This window comes from Nomascus leucogenys, chromosome 12 (assembly GCF_006542625.1).
Source record: "Nomascus leucogenys isolate Asia chromosome 12, Asia_NLE_v1, whole genome shotgun sequence".
Classification (NCBI taxonomy): Eukaryota; Metazoa; Chordata; class Mammalia; order Primates; family Hylobatidae; genus Nomascus; species Nomascus leucogenys.
This window is the reverse complement of record NC_044392.1, coordinates 72,954,119-72,975,511: the sequence shown is the minus strand read 5'-3', so window position 1 is coordinate 72,975,511 and position 21,393 is coordinate 72,954,119. Positions and strand designations below refer to the sequence as shown.

Genomic DNA, 21,393 nt, shown 5'->3' with positions numbered 1-21,393 from the left:
ATCTGGCCCAGAGTGAGAGGGAAGGGAGGGATACATCCTCCCACTTTCTATTATAATTTGTGTCGAATGCCCTCCAACTAGTTTATGGCTTTGTGCATTTTCCACATCAGAAGAGAATTGGGCTAACTAAACCTTTTCATAGGGTCAGTGAAAAAAAATAACTAGTTCCTGGGGAAAACTCAGGCTTGTCTTTCAATGTATATGAAAGATTCATTATTGATTTAGTTCAGACTGCAACAAGTGAGGAACTCACAGTCAATCATTAGTGACATTTCCTCATGTCTGTTCATTTCTCTGAAAATGTTTTTCACCTTTTAACTTTTACTGAAATTTGATTCTTCTCTGAACACTCAGCTTCCCCGAAAGAACTCTCAAGCCCTTTGCCACACTTCTCTGTCACTGAGCCTGGCAGTGTGAAAAGCTGTCCTCCTTGCTCCTAATTGCAGTTTTCAGGACATTATTCTTTTCTTCTCCCTACAGATAACTCATCCTCCCTCTCAGCTGCTGACCATGTTTCCTATTTCACCGAGAAAATGAAAGCAATTACAAGGGAGCTTCCATGCACTCACACACTTTCTTAGCTGAACTTCCAACAGCATGTGTATCATATACTTTGTCTTCCCACCTGTTCTAAAGGATGTCTCTGCACTCCCATTTTAAAACAAATGTCTCATGTATCATTCCAATCAGCATCATAGTAGAGTGTTATTTCTTCCATTTTAGACATTAATAAAAACAAACATGTCTGATGCCATATTCTCCTAGGTATACTTTATTTCTCATTTCTTTTACAGCAAAATTCCTCAGAATTCTCCAGTTTCATGGGCTTAAATACTGGCTGCACACTAGTGATTCTCAAAATGATATCTTCAGTTCAGACATCTCCCCTGAACTTCAAATAACAGCTGCCTACTCTATAATTCCACTTGGATGTCTCATAAATATTTCAAACTTACTTACATGTTCAAAATCAAACTCCTGATCTTCTCTCTCATCTACCAAAATTTCCCATCTTAAGAAACATATTCCCTTCCAGTTGGGAAAATTTGGGGCATTATTTGGCTCAAGCCAAAAAATTTGGAGTCATCCATGACTCTTCCCTGTTATCTAATGTCAACATACCAACCCATTACACATGATTTGAACTTTTGCCTCAATTTTAGCATTATGATGGAGTTTTATTATATTTATAGAATGAATAAAATAATGAAAGAAAGGATATGAAGAAGGAATAAAGGAAGGAAGCAGGAAAGGGAAGAAGGAAGGAAAGAAATGGAAAAATAAGAAAGATAGGAGTAAAAGAATTACTCTTAGCCCAAGATGAATAAACATTGAAAAAACATTGATCATTAGAATCTGAAAGCAAAATGACTAAAATGTTTTAGGTTAGGCTAAATTGAAGGCCAGTTTAATCAAGCCAGAGTCATCTATAGTAGAAGATTCTTTATTTGGAGGAAACCTCCCCAACAACAGACTTATTATAAAAGAATTTATAAATATTTAAATAATTGATTAATATGCATGTGTGGTGATGGTGATGCAATCTACAGTGCAAAGAATCTCCACTTATGATTATCCTAGGGTCCAATCAGCATAATTACAACAAGCAGAGACAATCACAATGAAATGATGGAGACTTTGAGGTAAGATATGAATTGGGATTCTTCTTAGTAATTTTTGTTTAGATGATTAAAATAAATAGATCGTCCATAGCTAGCTAGGTAGGTTAACACAGACAGAGATAGGAAGATAAAGATAGAGAATATAGAGACACTTAGGTTTTTTTAAATGTATTACTACTGTGATGGTTTATTTTATGTGTTAACTTGACCAGGCTATGGAGTTCCCAGATATTTGAACAACGAATATTTTGCATGCATATGTGAAGTTGCCTCCAAAGGAGATTAAAATTTGAATTGGTAGGCTGAGTAAAGTAAATTAACTTCCCTAATGTGTGGGCCTCTTCCAATCTGGTGCAGGCCTGCATAGAACAATAAGCCTGAGCAGAAGAGAACTGCTCCTTCCTGACTGCTTTTGAGCTTGGCTATCCATTTTTTCCTGCATTCATACTTGAGCTGGAACATTGGCTCTTCCTGGTTCTTCATCCTCCAGAACATCTGATTACAACTATACCCTCTCCTTGGTGTCTAGCTTGCTAAATGAAGCTCTGGGACTTATCTGCCTACAAAATCATGTGAGCCAATTTCTTATAATGAGTCTCACTCTCTGTCTCTGTCTTTCTTTGTTTCACACACACACACACACACACACACACACACACACACACAAATTTATATATTGATTGTTTTTCAGGAGAACCCCGAATAGTACAGCTAAATTGTATGTTTTTAAATTCTATCTTTCACCTTGTTTGGAGTTAAGATAACTAAATTCCAGAAATATTTTTAATCTGGTACAGGTTAAGTCCTGAAATGTTTGGATAATTATATTTTTTATCATTTTAATGCCATCAGTGGCTCTCTTTCTTTTACATCTTCATCAGCCTCTTTTGCATCTCACATAATTAAGGATAAGGAAAACTCAAGTCATGTAAAAAAGCTCTTCAGTTCTTCACAGGCTTGTACATCTCTTTGACTTCATACATGCTGTTGCCATTTACTGGAATATCTTTTCATTCTTCATTGCCTAGTTAACCTTTCTTTAAGGATTCCTGTCCCCAGGGAACTCTCTCCTATCCTCCATTCTGCTATAAGTCCCCCACTCTCAACCCTGCCACATTCTCTCCTTGTGTCTTATACAGGTTTCTGTCGTGGGACATGTCATCCAGTACTATAATTATTAATAAATATCTTTGGGTCCTCCAGTAAAAAATGTTAAGCACTTTAGAATGGTGGAAACTGTATCTTTATAAACATGTTTTATGTCCAACTCCTAAACTAGTGCCAGTTGTATTTATTGAAAAAGTAGTTACCACATAAATGCCAATAGTCCAGTCTATCCCATGTGATAATTTAGAACACTGAGAATCTTTAATATCTGAACTAATTATATTCTTCTTTAATAATTTTCTTTATAAATTTTCTTAAACCTAAAAGCAATTCTCAATTATTTGCAATTAAATAAGCAAACTATACAACACATTTTTTTTCTCAATTGCACATGAAAGAGGAAATCCTGTGTCACTAAGCAATCATCATTTATTTGTCTGTTCTTTATGAAATATGCATTGGTTTTCTAAACAAAATTGCTTTCATTGGAAGACTTGCCAGTGCCTTTGGTAGCTCACATTTTGACTGATGACAGCGATGGAGAAGGAAAAAATTGAATCATAGTCATCATTGTATTGAATCACGGGTAGCCTGCGGCTCACACCTGTAATCCCAGCACCATGGGAGGCCAAAGTGGGCAGATCACTTGAGGTCAGCAGTTGAGGCCAGCCTGGGAAACATGGTAAAACCGCGGCTCTACAAAAATTAGCTGAGCGTGGTGCTGCATGCTTGTAATGCCAGCTATTTGGGAGGCTGAGGCCCAGAATCGTCTGAGCCTGGGAGGCAGAGGTTGCAGTGAGCCGAGATGACACCACTGCACTCTAGCCTGCGCAACAAAAGGACAAACGCGAGACTCTGTCTCAAAAAAAAAAAAAAGGTTTAAAATAGCAGGTGAGATTCTATGGGCAGATTTTTACCTAACAACAAAATGATTTATTTTTTATATTACAAATGTCAACCAGGGAAAACCTAAACTTATCATGCAATTCAATTAGGGCTATGTGTAATCCAATTAAAGCCTTCTTCAATAAGCAGTGCTCTGTCGCCCAGACTGGAGTGCAGAGGCGCCATCTTGGCTCACTGCACCTCCGCCTCCCAGGGTTCTAGCAATTCTCCTGCCTCAGCATCCCAAGTAGCTGGAACTACAGGCGTCTGCCGCCATGCCCAGCTAATTTTTTTGTATTTTTAGTAGAGACGGGGTTTCACCATGTTGGCTAGGCTGGTCTCAAACTCCTGACCTCAGGTGATCCACCCACCTAGGCCTCCCAAAGTGCTGGGATTACAGGCTTGAGCTACTGTGGCCGGCTGCAATTTTTCATTTCTATATTATCTATCTTCTTTTATAATATTTAGACCACACTGTAATTTATGTCTATGGTCTTTCTAATTTTCATATTCACAAGCATAGACTTTAGCATTATTTGGCTGATTATGTTTGTTTGTACACATTAATAAGGTAATTACCAATTATTACTAATATATATAAGCCAATGTATTAGTTTCTATTGTTGATGTAACAAATTACCACAAACCTAATGGTTTAGAACAACACAAATTTATTACAGTTCTGGCAGACAAAAACCTGAAGAGTCTTAGGAGCTTAAAATCAAACTGTCAGCAGGGCTGCATTCCTTTCTAAAGGGTCTCTGGAAGCATCCATTTCTTTTGGCTCTCCAGCTTCTAGAGGCAGCCTGCATGTGTTGGTTTGTGCATCCTTTCCCCATTTTAAAAGGGCATCTCCCCAGTCTCTGCTTTTGTCATCCTTGCTTCTTTTTCTGATTCTGGACCTCCAGTCTTCCTCTTAAAAGGACCATTTTGATTATATTGAGCCTACCCAGAAAATCCAGCATCATATTCTTATCTCAAGATCCTTACTTTAGTCACATCTACAAATTCCGTTTGGTCATGTAAGTTAACATATGCACAGGTTTTGCGAATTGGAATGCAGACATCTTTGGAAGGATATTATTTTGTCTACCACAGTCAATATACAATTTTTATTATATTTTGCCAAAAAACCATAACACAGTAGCAGTAAATATCATTAGAAGGTGTAACTCAATATAAAAAGAAACTTTCTCATAATTATTTCTGATAAAAAATAAACCCAATTTCTTGAATACTGTTCTACTCCCCACTATTAGAAACATATAGACAGAAGCTAGATAACCATCCACCAGTTCTGTTATAGATTTGAAATAGAGGATCTCTCTATTTTCTTATAATTTTAGCCATCTCTTTTGCTTTAACTTTCATAAGATAAAGACAGTAGAAACACAAGGTCATTTATTCATTTATCTTTCAATTAAATTTGCAAAAACTAATGGAAGGGAAGATACAGAATAAATGTTAAATAAGCCATAGTGCTTGGGATGTGAAATCAGCTTATATATTTTTGTACTTAATTTTGTGTGTGTGTCACACAATGAATTGCAGTGATTTTTCTCCAAGACTTTAATTCTGATTTTCAGCAAAATGAAAGCAATATACATTTTTACCTTTAATTTAATCAATTTGAGAGGCTATGAGCAGAAGTAAAAAGAATGAAAAAACGATGAACTACTTTTTTTTTTTTTTTTTTTTTGAGATGGAATCTTGCTCTGTCCCCCAGCCCAGAGTGCAGTGGTGCGATCTCGGCTCACTGCAAGCTCCGCCTCCCGGGTTCACGCCATTCTCCTGCCTCAGCCTCCCGAGTAGCTGGGACTACAGGCGCATGCCGCCACGCCCGGCTTATTTTTTGTATTTTTAGTAGAGACGGGATTTCACAGTGTTAGCCAGGATGGTCTCGATCTCCTGACCTCGTGATCCACCTGCCTCGGCCTCCCAAAGTGCTGGGATTACAGGCGTGAGCCACTGCGCCCGGCCTGAACTACATTTTTGAGAGATTGATGTGCCCCATTTTAGGATGACCTACCAGAAGTATAAGAGCATTTGGTGGTTCAACATACTCATCTTGTACATGAGGAAATGGAAATCACAAAACTTTAGTGACTTGCCCAGGGCCATACAACTAGATAATTACAGAGCTGGTATAAGGTCCCTGCTTTTCTAACTCCTAATTTGGTACTCTGTCCACAATACTATAACCTTTTCAATATCCTATTTAGTATATGATTTTCTTTGATTTGGTATGATTTGCCTTTTCCCTAATCTCCATTTTGTATGCTGAATTAATATTATTTAGGTTGAGTCTCTTGAGAGGGAAATAAGATCTTTTCCAATATCATTATGTACAAATAGACAAAATGCAGTCAAGCTTGTTTCCTCTTTCTCTGCAAAGTTAAGATGTAAGTAGGGAAAGAAAAAGGAGCTTAATGATGTTTTCTTGCCTTTTCCTTTCTTCTATTTATTCTTTCTAAGAAATATTAAGATTAGTTGAACTAAGAAGATCTTGTTCCAAAGTTGAGTGCCAGCAGTAATAGAATGGTAACTCGGTCTCATATTAATTAATATAATCATTCTCTGTGTGGGGGTTGGGGGGTGTAGGAAGCAATAAAGTTAACTGAAATATTTAAATACATATTGACAAATGAATCATCATCTATAACAACTTAAACCATCGCTGATATGTAAACAAATAGCTTTCCTCGCTGTTTTCCTTTTAACTGTATTTGAATGTGCTCACCCCCATGCTACATATAAACTCATTTGTAATTTTATCACTTAAAGTCTTATTTTATTTTTGTTTTAGAACAAATATTTAGATATGGAGTCTTACCTTGATTTGACCGACAAGGAGGTTGTGAAGCTTTGGCATCAATGAGGGGTGCAATGAATAAATAATGAATTAATTCCATTCACTTGATTCCTTACCCTCAAATGTCTTCTGCTCAGTTTGGGGTCATTATATTACAATAGCTATCTCTTCATCATAAGCTTCGCATTACTCTTTTTACATTTCCTTCTGCATAGACCTTGAGTACTTTAAGATCAATCAAATTAAAGTCAGTTTATTCTCTGTTTCTAGTACCCAACTTATAAAGAATAGAATATATCTGTAGCATCTATAAATAATAAGTATAATAAGAGGTCTTCAGAGAGTCTTGAGCCAAATAATATTTCAGTTTGTTTTTACTGCAATGATATGTATGAAGATTTCATTATGACACAAAACTTACGTACGTGTAAAAATAATGACTCTTGGTCCTGATTCCAGATAAATAATTCCCGATGCAGCCATAAATGTAGATCACTCTCAGAAGAGATGGCATCTTTTGTAAGTCATATTTTACCAGTGACATTTTGGTGCTAGTTAATCAATATTTCCAGTACTGATTCTCTATTTGAAGAAATCCTGCCATCTGGAATTGGTCCCTCTAGTCATATTATTTAAATCATCAAGGGGCAATGTTTCTTAATCACCTTCAACTTAGTTGGAAAAATTAATAGGCTTGTCTATTCAATTTATGTCCTCCCTTTGGGGTTATATAGATATCTGTTTATTTGTAATATGTAAGCAACTTTATTACTGACATTTTTTCCAGAGCATTTTAACCTACAAAGTTAATCATACAAAATATTTAATTTCTGATACTATTTAGAAGTTATAATTCAGATGAATCTGACTCCACTATACTTATATTTGTTTTTAATCATTAAAAATTATTCTTAATGGTGGTGCTATGTCCTTAGAATAATGTAGTAGAAAAATGGAGGCAATATGGCTTTTCTTTATATGGCACAGTACCATTATAAGTGTATATACTAAGATAATAATTTAAACAGAACCTTTAGATACTTAAAAAAAAAGTCAGCCTTTAAAAAGAGTTGGAAAAATATAGGTAATATACGAATTTATCAAATAAAGCTGAGACATTACATACAGTAAAAGTAGTGAAAACAACATGTACACATTAATGAAATGTTTGGACTTACAAGTCCATGCAAATGAAATGGACACTAAGAGGATATACTAACTTTGCCACCAAGCATCATGAAACACAGGTAACTCACAGGAGTATTAAGGTTGTAGCAATCTAGAGAGCTACTACAAGTCAAAAATAGCACTGAGGATAGTGGGGTGTGCAGGAAATTAATACGAAATTTAAGGAAACATAATTTTTGGCATAAGTCAAGATAAGTAACCTGGCATGAGTTCTAAGTCTTTAGAGGTTCTTAAACTCAGTCTTACTTCCTTGCCTCAGTATCTTGTCTGATGGAAAAATGGATCAAAAACATAGATTATATTCATGCATCATTTAACCCAGGATTTCAAGTTTATTAGGTGTTCCTTGACTTGTTTATTCTTCATATATTCATTTTTTCATGTAAAAAAATACTCATAAATATCTTATATCAAAAAGACACTGTGCTAGCTGCTAGATAGGAAAGAATATGATAGTGCCCAAAACACTGAACCTGCCCTTATAATTTATTAGAAGGGATAAAATATAATAAATGAATACATTACAATTTAGTAAGAGAGATACAATAAAATAACTACTAATAAAGCAAGAAAAGTATGTGTACCCTAAATACTATTTCAAAAAAAGTGATTAGAAATTGTTTTGCAAATTTGGGGTAGGGAGGAAATTGAATTCAACTTTTGTTCATGAACAACTATTCTGTGTCAGACACAGTACCTGTAGCTAAAGATACAAATATAAATAAAGCATCATTATTTTCTTCTAGGAGTTCTTACTTTATCAGGATTATCTACTCTTGGGGTGCAAGGAATGTCGGGGAAGAATTTATGGGAAAACTGGTTTTTGAGTTGCATCCTAAAATATAGGTAAAATTTTGACATATGGAGAAAAGGGAAAAAAGCTTTCCAGGGAGAGGCAAAACTATGAATACAACAGCATCTGCAATCTTCTCTCTAAACTTATTTTTATACTTCTGAAGGCTTGGTATGAAAATAACAGAAGGCATAGCTCTGTGATACATGCTTTACAACACCTTGTTTTTAAAGCAAAAAAGAATAAATGTTCTTGGAAAAATCAATTTTTTATTATTTCAGCAACATTTTTGAATGTTGCCATTGAAATTACCTGGCACTGTAGATAGAGATGGTCTTATGCTCTTTCTGTATTTTAGATTCCCCCAGATAATCTGCAACCTCTTATAGAAAGCAACAGAGATAAATTAAACCTCATTATGGTATGGTGTGCAAGTATTTTTAAACATTTTTAAAATAATAGTTGTTCATGAGTGGGGTCTATTCTAGATATTACATATTTGCTTTTGTATTTTGTTTTTACCCTTCATATTATTTACATGTGTTGAGTATAGAAAAGAAAAAAATTAACTCATGAGCTACTGAGGTGGATTTGCTACTGGGTGAGTAACATCAGCAGAAATATTACAATAGCTAATTGAGGGTCAAGGTCTTTTGAAAAACTCTCTAGAAGTCTCTACTGAGAAGAGCAAGAAGATCAATATAAGCAGAAGGACAGAGAGCAATCCAAGAGAGAGAGTAGAGAAATTATATTCCTAAATGTGGTCTTTTCTCCATGACCCTCTGCCTTGATTGAGTAACTTGAGAAAATCCCTTTTCTGACCTTCCCTCCCTAATATTATTTTTGAATATTAAAGAGAATTTAAACTACTTTCTCATTATCATAGTTTGCGAAGACATAAGAAGTCCATACTTTGCACACTGGCAATAAAAACAGTTTTATCTGTTGGCAGATTCTTTGGTTAAATATATCTTTCCCCTCTGTGATCTCTTCTCCATGATTAGTTTAAAAGTTCTTTTTTTGATGCAGTTGGGCTTTGATGTTATGAAGCCACTCTTCCTGTTTTACATTTTTTCCTAAGAAACTTGTAAAATGTGCCTTTTTGGATATAATTATGATGTAAACTTGTAAGGTGACAAGTTTAAATTGGAGCTTTGACCAAAATGATGGGCTGGTTTTGAGAAGCTATGCTGATAACTTTGTACAATATTTACTTTTCACAAAGCTGAGAAGAGGAAACAGCAAGAGTGAAGGAACATGATAAGCCTTTTTTATTATTAGGAGTCCTTAATATATGGTCCACAATAGACTTTAGATTTGGTTATAGGTTGATTGATGTAAGTGGAATATTTGCACTAAATTTTATGTTTTAAAATGTTTTCACATATATTAATATCATAAATAATTGTATAAGTTCCATTGCTGTTATATTATTTCATTGTTATGAAAACTGAGCTTCAGACATGTTAACTCACTATTGAAAAGTTGTACTATTAGAGCTGAAAGCCACTTCTTATTTCATGTCCAGCTTCTGTTTTTACACTGATTTGGAAGTACAAAATTTAAAAGTGTATTTAAAATATTGTCATAACAGCATTAGTTTCATTAAAAATATACTTCATGGTGGCCGGGTGCAGTGGCTCATGCCTGTAATCCCAGCACTTTGGGAGGCTGAGGCGGGCGGATCACGAGGTCAGGAAATCGAGACCATCCTGGCTAACACGGTGAGACTCCGTCTCTACTAAAAATACAAAAAATTAGCCGAGCGTGGTGGCGGGCACCTGTGGTCCCAGCTGCTTGGGAGGCTGAGGCAGGAGAATGGCGTGAACCCAGGAGGCAGAGCTTGCAGTGAGTCGAGATTGTGCCACTGCACTCCAGCCTGGGCGACATAGCGAGACTCCGTCAAAAAATCAAAACAAAACAAAATATATATATATATATACACTTCGTGGTTTTTGATTGGTAAGTGGGCATAGACTGAGTAGATTAATGACCAGTGTTAGGTGAACTAAAATGCTCAAGGACCACCATTTCAACATTATATTGTAGATTTAAACCAGGGTAATGAGTGTTTACATAGCTTTGATATTGTCCTAATACTTGAATGCTATCGGGAAGTAATTTCACTCAGATATATGGAAATGTACAGATAATCCCAGTGATTCACTGTAATTAATTTCACATAACCTACCAAGACAACAGTCTGGTTTTGTATCTTTCCCTAGTTTCACTACTGCCAATTAAGTTGTGTTTTGTGCTTTTAAGTAAATTGATGTTTAATTAATACTTAAGTAAATCAGATGCAAAGTCTTAGTGTCTAAGCTGAAGGTTTATCCAGTCTCACTTTTTTCTTTATACATTTTCTTAGCACAAAAATTGAAGCTTTAAAAATAATTTCCAGTCTAAAATCCTTAAGGATGTGTCTGCCTAGAAGAGTCGGCAACAGAATATGTGCTACCTTTTATATGTAGCCTTCCCAAATAACCTTTCACATCTCTTTAATACATCCAGTAATTCTTTTCATATGGAAAACAAGTTTTTACTTTACATTTCCCTAGATGATTTTCAGTTAAATAAAATATTTATGGCTGAAGTATGTTCATGTTGGTTTTCAGACATACTAGATTAATGAATGATCTCTTCAGGGGAGCAATGTTTGATAGGTGAATGGATTGAAGCCTGAGTATATGGATTGTGTATATGAATACAGGAGGGAAACAGAGTGGTGAGGTGTAAAGTAGAAAATTGAAGGCTTTAAATGCGAAACCAAGAAGATGAAAACTGCATGATATTATCCGGGGAGGCTCATCCTCAGGTTTCACAAAGTTTATGATATTACTAACTAGACTCTACAAAAGAATTGGTTAATTTTTGATAAATGGTCAAATATTATTAAAAATCATTCTAGAGTTTAACAAAGTTTTCAGAACATCTAGGCTCCTCATTCTATAGGTATGGGCATCAAAATCGCAGCTTCCCCAAAGTCACATCTATGTATATCATCAGTAGAAGAGGTAGGGTCTAGAAATGAAGGACCTTGAATCCCCTGTGTTTCTCCCACTTGTGCTGCTTTCCCTCCCAACAGAGCATCGATCATCACAATAGCCACTTTGTAAAGAGAATAGTTGCAAAGCTATAAGCAGTAAGAATTTTAAAAGAAAAATGAAGAAAGGTGATACCATTTAACTGTTTCTAGTTGCCAAGAGAAAGATTGAGAAAGAATATTTACTTCTTCCACAATAAAAGTTTAATTAGGTTAAGGAAGATGAGAAAAGATGAGACCAGGAAGCTATTTGCTCCTTCAAAATATAGACAAACTGCCTTGAACTCTTCAGTTTTTGCCATATCAGGCTTTACTGGTGCATAATTACAGGTCCTTGCCAAATGTCATCAATCCATATTTTCTGTTCTAATTTGAGTTGATCCTGTTATGAAGAGGATGTCTCTAGTGCACAGGAGAAATAGGAAAAGACAGATTTTTAAGGCGAATTTTAAAGCAAGTAGTAATCTCAGTTTATTTCTCTTGCTTTTTTTTTTTTTGCTTTTTCTCAGTTTCATTTAAAAATAGTAAGAACAAGAACTTTAATTAGATTTATGTATGAAAGCTACCCTTAGGCAATTTAAGTCTGATTATTTTCTTTAGCAATATCAAAATGTGAAGGTTATTATGGTATATTACATTATGAAACATTCAACAATATAATTACTAAAATATTCCTACTTCTCATCATGCTTCTAGGGCTTTAAAGCAATTATGTTATTTAGGGCAAGAGATCTAATTGCCTGGGTTGCCTTGGACAGAAACCACAGTTTGATGATGGAGATTATTGCTGAATCATTGTTATATTTTATGTCTGTAGTATGAGAAAGTATCATGAAGATAAGTTAAGTTTAACATATTTCTACATAAGAAGATAGTAAATGTTTCCTCAAACTCAGCACAGTTCCCCTGATAGGGCATTTTCTGATATATTTATGAGACAAGTATGACTCATCTAAAGTTTAGCAGTCACAATGGTGTGCAGATATGGCCATGTCACCTCTTTTTAACTGTTCCCCAAGTATCTAGCTGGCTCCAGTGTCAATGTTGTGTTTGAAACCTGCACAGTTGTATTTATATCCTCCTATCTTTATAGTTCAGAGCAGAGAAATTCATGGTTCTGATTCACAGGGATTACTGTTTTGTTACAATGTTCAAATAATGGTCCGCTAAAAATCTTCCTGCAACAGAAAGAAGTCCACTCTTCTACTATCAAGGTCATTACTGAAATCAATGCCTTCAGTTTAAAAGCACAGAGATGCCATCTAGCAGCTGCCCTCAGAAATTCCCTACACAGAAATAGTTCTTTCCCTATAAAATTGAGCAACAACTGAATTCCTACAAGCTTTCAGTGTTTGAAATTTTGCTTATAGAATGATGATTCGGCATGTTGTCTATAATTCAAACACTCCATTACAAATGAAATTAATTGACATCTCTTAAAATAGGCAGTGATATACCTCTGAGTTTTTCTAAAAAGAACTGGAAACTTACTAATTATACTTTAATTAATAAAAAGTATTTCGAACAAATTTCCTAAAAGAAAAATTCATCATCTGTTCCTACAAAAATACAAATAATTAATTAGTGTGAATTGCCTTCCGTTGTTGGAAGAGAATACCAATCTTGCCAATTTTTTGATACAGTAAATGAGAGAAAAGAAACTAAGTACATGCTGAAACTAAGCTCAGTCTATGAACAATGAATCTTGGCCATTTTTAAAAATCTAAAAACAATATTGACTTTCAAGTAACTTATCTTACCATAAGATGGCGATACTTAAGCACTTTATAAAATGCCATATAAGACCTGTAAGCTTCAGCGACAGAAAAAAAAAAAAGGACACACAGCATTATAAATGTAAACATTATATAGTCTTCCATGAAATAGAATTAGCACTGTTGTTAGAAAACCCAGGTGTCTTCAGGTAAATTAATATATAAGAAGTGCTTTCTAAGATGTAGATTTCCAGTATTTGATATATGTAAAGTCCTGTACCTAAAAAAAATCTATTCAATTTTAAGAGCTCTCCCATTTTGCCAGTTTCTATTTATCCATGTGAGATATACATATATATATATAATAAACAGAAAGTATAACAATATAGAATAATACTTAAAATTATTTGAAAATTTGATTATGACATATATCACTCCTAATGTATTAGTATGTAAAAAAGCAGTTGGTTAGCATTTCTGTTCATTTAAGTGTTATCACAAATTATTTCTTATTTGTCCAAAAACTGTATTTTTTGTAGTACTATATTATAGGATTTTTAATTTTAATTTCACCATATATAATTTGCTTTATGAATCCTGACTTTTAAAATCTAAGCCCTTAAGTAACTAGTAGAATAAAAAATAAAATTTTACAAACTTCTTAGTTTATAACCTAGTTGACAATTCTTTTGAGGACACAATGGTGCCATCTGTAATTTTTTGGGGGGGCAATATAAATATATATTATATAAATATAAATATATAATATTAATACAAAAGCAGCTTCTCTTCATTTTTTAAAGCAATGTTTTGTCTAAAAGTCCTAAAACTTTTACAACATTAAAATTACTTGTTTTGAAAGTTTTAATATTCTCTGTAATGTCTATGATATAGAACAAATATCGTCTTTTGAAAAAAATCATCTTTTGTTCTTTGCACACTGTATTGCAGTATGTGGAAGCTGAGAAGGACAGTTTGAAAAGTTAATGTATGCCTTCCCTGGATTTTTCAGCTCATTTGTAGCAAATATCCACAGCTCATTCTGAAGAAAGTAAAAAGTTTTATAGCATTAAATACACACAAATAAACTCACCAAAACTAGAAAAGATTATATTGGCCAAAGATGCATTGCTTATTTTAAAAATGTCTTCATATTTAACAGAAAATTATCTATATATTTAATTTTGGAAAGAAAGGGGTGCAAGCAGTAAAGATATTTATGCATCAAAGATAACAGACAAATAAATCACACACAAAATTGTTAATGAAGCTCTACATTTCTGAATTTATTTTAAAGAAAAATAAAACTCACTTTAAGTCAAGTGACTTTTTCTGCAGTAACTTAGTGATTAACTTTGCTTTTAAAAAATGTTTTATCAAGAATATTCCCAAATCATATGGAATGTCTTCAAAAGTTTTAAACAGTATCATATAAAAAGAGTGGCAGTGGATAGAATGTGTCACTACAGGGTGCAGAGGCAAGAAGAAAAAGAAAATTAAATATAAAAACAAAATCAACACTTTTTCCTAAGTGCAAAATGCTTTAAAGCTACACCTTAGTATATAAAATATGCCTTTAAGATTATTAAGATGACATTCACACAGTGTGAAGCGTTTTCATCAATAATACCAGCACAATCAAAGCTTTAAAATAAAATGAGTTTATTCTCATCAGGTCCTTCTAAATATGAAAGAGTACAGAAATAATTACAAATATATACGACATGATTCTAAGTTTTAACTATATACTATATTGGGCCTACAAATATCACAATCACAGTATTAAATTATGCTTGGTTACATCTTAGTTCTATTCAGTAATGAAAGGAAACAATTTGTCTACACTACACACATGATGTAAAGCTTTAAAAATAACTTTATAATATTCCAAAATATAGCTTGTATTAGTTTTATAACATGGAATCATTCTTCCTATAATGTCAAATTGCTGTTGGCCAGTTAAATAAGTAAAATAATAAATTGTATCTCTTACTCTTTTTCACCAGGTGGCTTATCTCTTATTCCCTGTCATTATGATTTTCTTAGAAGGCTGAAGCTTTCAAATTATCTCACTTTGTCATCAAGACTTTTCTCAGACATCGTTGAAAATATTTGTCCATATTTCCCTGTCTGTCTTTTTATCAAAGGAGTTTAGCGTTCACTTTCATTGCCAGTACTAGGTAATTTTCAGAGTTCAACGTCTATGAGCTAACTCATCCTTCCTATTGCCCTCCTTAGTTTGTTAAGGTTCTCACTTCCTGTTTCTTAATACTGATAATCAGAACTTCCTCAGTGCCCCCTAATTTTCTTAATGAAAAGGAAGAAACAAACACAAGCTCCTTTCACCAACGCCTCTCAGCCATGGCAGAGAGTATAGCTGTGCTGCTCTGCCATGTGTTTTACAAGCAGCATCCCAAATGTTTTGGACACAAACCGCAGCACGTCTGCGATGGGAGTATTATTGACCAGGATCAGCTGGAAAACGCTTCCATGCTTTCAACAAAGAAACGGTTCACCATGTCCTAATACATGTTTATAAATTGCATTGTTTCTACTGCAAACTCCTTTGCATTACCCGTCCGACTTCAAAAGAGAGCATTAAGCAGTTGGACACGAAATAAGCTAAATTCCCCGGAGAGCCGCATTGCCCGCTGCCCATGCACATTATATTTTCTCCTAGTCCCTCCCCCGGCGCAGTAGGACTCTACCTTGAGGAGCTATTCCTCCGGTAGTTCACCTTGTTATCTTCCAAGCAGTGGGGATACGCCAGGCACCATAAGGTAGCTGAAAGAGCTGTCTCTCGTCCCGTTTTTGACATATTTATTTGCATTTCTGTTAGGTTTGTTACATATTGCACATTTATTTCAAACAAGACTCAAAATATTGTTCATACCTTGGAAGGATCTAATCCGGCAAGCAAAGACAGCAGCAGGAGGTTGAGAAGGTTGGACGTCGCCTGCATTCTGATCTGGGTTTTTGCCCCTCTTTACTCTCTTTTATGTAGGCACTCCACTCACTGCAGAGACCTTTCCCTCGTCAGTTGCACTTTCTGCCTGCCAGTCAGAGCAGAGTGGAAGCAGAGGCGGCGGCAGCAGCAGTAGCAATAACGGCAGCGGCGGCAGCCGCCCTGGGGGGTGATCATTCCGCAGGCATTCTCAGAGATAGGAGTCCGGGAGCTCAAGAGAGTGGGTTGGGCTGCAGTGGGCGCTGGCCGCGGTGCTGAAGCGCCTCCAACCCGCGCGCCCCAGTTTACCCTCTCCCCCGCTGCTATATAGCCAGCCCACCTCAAAAGTTTTGACCCAAAGAATAGATAAAGGGAGTAACTGCTGAGAGAAGTGTGGAGACCTGGACAACGGATATGACATCACTACAGCTCCTGGGGGTTTCGGGGGCATATTTTGCAGGGAATTTGTTAACCAAACCAGGATTGACTCTCGTGCTCCAGTTCAGCATTTGCCGGCAACTTGAGCTGCAGAGAAGTAAAGAGTCAGTCAGCTAAATACAGGATTATGAAACAAATAGTGCACTAGAACCTTCTGCTGTCATTGACAGAGGACTTGATATTGTATTTAGTGCTTTAAACAAAGTTTGCAGTGCAAACTATCAGTGTGTGTTTGTCATCCAAGGCACACAATTTTCAGCTGTTATTGAGAGATGAATGTGGTAATTTATAGATACGTACAGTCATTTATGAATAGCTTATTAAAATTATATGTTTTGGTTAGGTATTAGTGTATCTATCTATCTAGGGATTTTGGTCATCTAAAAACATTATGCATAAGCAAATAAAGAGGCTTATATTCTTCTTCTAGTTATAAATGGTATATTTCATTAGTGATTCCCCCAACTGAAATATCCCCCCCCATATGCACAGCCATACGTGGAAATACAGTTTTTCTATCATCAGTCTGACTTGTGTTTTTACTTGAGGAAGAATTCACTGATGATAGATGGGTAGCGGGATGGGAAGAGTGTTTATTTCTAAGCTTTCAAACACTTCTGTAATCTAGGGCTCAAGAAAAGGCAGAATAGCTGCTTCACAAGAGCAAAGAAAGGGTAAATGGCAAATTCTCTTACCCACCATCATTCAACCTTACTGGAGCAATTTCATTTCTTTGAATATAGAAAAAGTGTTCTCAATAATATACAAAGGAAGAAGTTGGTAGCCACCCTGAAACATCCCTCTCATACAATTATGCCTTTAATATTTCCATCTTCTGTTGATTTTTCTAGAAATTATACTTCCTAAGAGTCAAAATATATAAACTGGGGCTGTGCACATTGCTTCCTTTTACTTCGACATTTAAAAGGCAATGAATTGAGATATCAGACACATACCGAGTACGAAATCTTCATCGACCTTTCACTGAAAATATATCCTATTTTTAAATATAAGAAATCTCAGTTAGGACTCAAATACATTTGAAAGTTATTGTCCCCAAGAATTTACATCATATTGCATCTGTTTTTTTCCTAATATTATAAATGTGTGTATAGTTACTCGAGGTTTTTATTTTCTATAAACATAAATGGCACGAAGTTCACTACATCTGATAATTCTTTTTGAAGGAATGGATCATACAAAATAGAGATTGCAAAATCATAGAAAGAAAGTGAAATTACTTACAATGGTGTTAATTTAATAACCTTAACAGCCATAACCATATTTAGAAGTTTCCATTATTTTGAGGTAATAGATAAAACTACAGAGTTCTACCACTCTCTGGGGTAACTTCCTAGAACATATTTGTCAAAGAGGTTTTTTTTTTTTCTTTTTATCTTTGTTTCTTAACCTAAACTTTTCTACCTATCAACATCTACATACTTATCTATGTAGGATAAAATCAGCATAATTTTTAAATAAATCACATATAGAAATTGTTGATAATTTTGCATCCATTTTTAAATCATTCACATGACTGTGCAGATTGAAAATGAATTTGCAGAGGTGTGTTGGCTGAATGATTATAATAATAGATTTTTATTATCCATTCTCTAAATACATTTTTTGTTATTTGTATTTACACATGCTTTTCCCTCTTCCCAAGAAGTCTTCTACCATCTTTTTTACATCTCTACCTCTCAATTGGCAGACAGTAGTACATTATACTTGTTTGAGTAGAGGAAGCCATATTTAACAGATGCACACAGTAATATGAAAATATAATCATATCAATTTTATCACTTCAAGATAAACAGATATTCTTATAATGAAAATAATGTTTTTTTTCTGGAAACAGAATTATTCTGTTCTCATACATGGTTTACAATTTTAGTGACTGGACCAAAACTTTTATGTGGGCACAGTTTTTTTCCTCTTTAACTCTCCTTTTTTATGGCACTGGAATGTCATTTGTAATAAGAAGTTAATAAGAAGGCAAATTCTAATTCTATGAAATCTTGTCAGAAAAAATGTGATGGAAGAAGATGATAATATTTAGAGATCCAAAATAAGTAATATATGGTAATTATGTTACAAATGAAAACAGAGGATCTTAGCAAACTTACAACGTATTTTCCATAAGAGAAGCTTAGTCATTTGTAGAGAATAATCAAGTTCAGTAATGAATCAAAGCTGTATTAAACATGCCACTGAAAAACACAAGCTGTAATCTAAACAGTATAAATTCACCAATACTCTGCTACTTCCTCTATCACTCTTCTAAAATAAAACAATACAGTTGCACAGCTTCTCTTAAAGATAACTATTGGTTTTAAGTTAGTCACTTGTTTAGTAATAAAACCCTCTTATAATATATTTCCATACAATCAATCTAACAACGTTGTAGGTAACATCATATCTTATTCACACATTGCAATCCATGGAGCATTTCTCATTGCAAGAAAGAAATTCCAAGTAGTTCTTTGTATTTTGTGTCTTGCATTAGCTAGTCAAAAGAGTTCTACTAAAAGTAATAAATGGTGCATCTTTTTGCTTTTGTTTTTACTGTCACTTCAGATTTGTAACTGTAGTTAACTGAAAACAAAATTATACATAATTACATATAACACAACAAAATTATACATAACAGATTTAGAAATCTTGCATTTTTGAATGCATGCACAACAAAGTATTTGATATTTATGTGTCGAGTCAAAGTTGGCCTTCTTAAGCTTATATGAGGTTGTGGTACAATACAATACCTAGAACAAATGATACAAAATTTTTAAAACATTTGTGCCTTATATTACAAAAGTTCTTAATTCTATATTTGATTATAGTGTTAGCTAAATGTTTTATGCATTTAATTTTCTTTTGATAAGAGACTGTATGATATACAGTTGACCTTCGAATAATGTAGGTATTAGCAGTGTTGACCTTGTGCATAGTTGAAAATTTAAAAACAATTTTTGACTCCCCCAAATTTAACTACTAATAGCCTACTCTTCACCCAAAACCTTGCAATAACATAAATAGTTAATGCATATTTTTTGTGTTATATGTGTTATATACTGCATTCTTATGATAAAACTAACTAGAGAAAAAATGTGATTAAGAAAATAATGAGAAAGTATATTTACCATTGATTAAGTGAAATTGAATCGTCATAATCATCCTCATCCTTGTCATCATCATGTTGAGTAGACTGAGGAAGAGGAAGAAGAGGATGGGTTGATCTTGCTGTCTCAGCAGTGGCAGAGGCAGAAAAGATGTAGGAGATGGGAAGGGAGACAGGAGATGCAGGCACTATTAGTGTAAGTTTACAGAAATACATTGTAATTTCTGTTGACTTTTTATTGATTTTCTCTAAACATGTTTATTTTTAATAGGTTGACTATGTAGTACCCATCTTTCTTTCATCATTTGCTTTAATTTCAGTGCCCATATCATAGAAGTGTCCATGTCACAAAAGAAGTCGAAAGTAGTCTGGAATAATTGGAATCTTTCCACCAGATTGTCTAATGTCAATTTGTTTTCTGGCACTGTGCCTTCTATGTCTTCCTCCTCATTGTCTTGGCATTGGTTTGGAGGAACTCATCTCTATCAAGTCACCTTCTTTTAATTCCTCTGATGCGGTACCTATTAGCTCTTGAATTTCTTTAAGATTCACATCTTGAAACCTTTTACCCCTTACCTTCTTTTGCCATATCTACAGTATCTTTCACGGTTTCCTTAATTGTCTCTGTCCTAAATCTTGTGAAGTCATGAACAACATCTGGACACAGTTTTCTCCAGCAGGAATTTCTTGTTGTATGCTTGATGGCCTTCAAAGCTTTTTCGATAACAACAATGGCATCTTTAATGGTATAAGCCTTCTAAACTTTGATCAAGTTCTCTCTATGGAAGTTCTCTTCAAAAATGTTGAAAATCCTTTCTATAGAGTACATGTGTAATGGAGACCTAAAGGTCCTTATGATCCCCTAATCTAATGGCTGAAAAAGAGACATGTTTGGGAGCAAGTGGACCACTTGGATGTTTTCAATGTTAAACTTCTGGGGTTCTGGGTGACCAGAGACATTGTTCGGTATCAAGAGAACTTTTTAAAAAGCAGTCCTTACTGACAAGGTACTTCCCGTCTTCAGGGGCAAGGCATCGATGGAACCAGTCAGTAAAAGGGGTTGTCATTGCCCAGGTCCTCTTGGTGCACAACCAAAAGACTGGCAGCTGGTGTTTATGTTTGCCTTTCAAGGCTATGTGGTTAGCAGCTTTATAGATAAAGGCAGACCTGATCATAAACTTGACTGCATTTGCACACAATGGTAGAGTTAGCTTATCTTTTCCTGCCTTAAATCCCAGTGTTCCCTTCCCTTCCTTATTAATAAATGTCCTTTGTGGCATCTTTTTCCCCCCAGAGCAGGGCATTTTTGTCTGTGTTAAAAACTGGTTCAGGAAGATATCCTTTTCTCTCAATAATTTTCTTAAGGGTGTCTGGAAAGTAGTCTGTTGTTTCTTGGTCAACAGAAGCTGCTTCTCTTGTTATCCTGACTTTATTTTTTTCAAGCTGAACCTCTTTCCAACATTATCAAACCATTTTTGCTGGCATTATATTGTTTAGCTTTAGATCCTTCACCTTTCTTTTGCTTCAAGCTGTTATATAATAACTTCCCTTTTTCTGTAATCACATTATAGAGTCTATAGGTATGCCTTTCTTACAGGAAACCTTACATGTACACAAAAGTTCTTTGGCAAAATATGTGCTTGCTGACATAGCTGCAATGATGGCTTCAAACATTTCCTTTTCTTGTTTTTATAATCGTCCTTACATTGAATTCATTTGTGTTAAAAT

At 34.7% G+C, this 21,393-nt stretch overlaps 1 protein-coding gene across 1 annotated transcript in view; it reads right to left on the bottom strand.

Moving 5' to 3' along the window:
* The window catches only part of OLFM3 (olfactomedin 3), a 205,189-nt gene extending 188,653 nt beyond the window's left edge, over positions 1-16,536 (bottom strand). Inside the window, exon 1 of the mRNA XM_003260130.3 lies at positions 16,059-16,536. Coding sequence (XP_003260178.1) covers positions 16,059-16,127 — 69 coding nt within the window. The 5' untranslated portion in view covers positions 16,128-16,536. The remainder of the gene's footprint in view (positions 1-16,058) is intronic.
* Between the last annotated feature and the right edge of the window lie 4,857 nt (positions 16,537-21,393).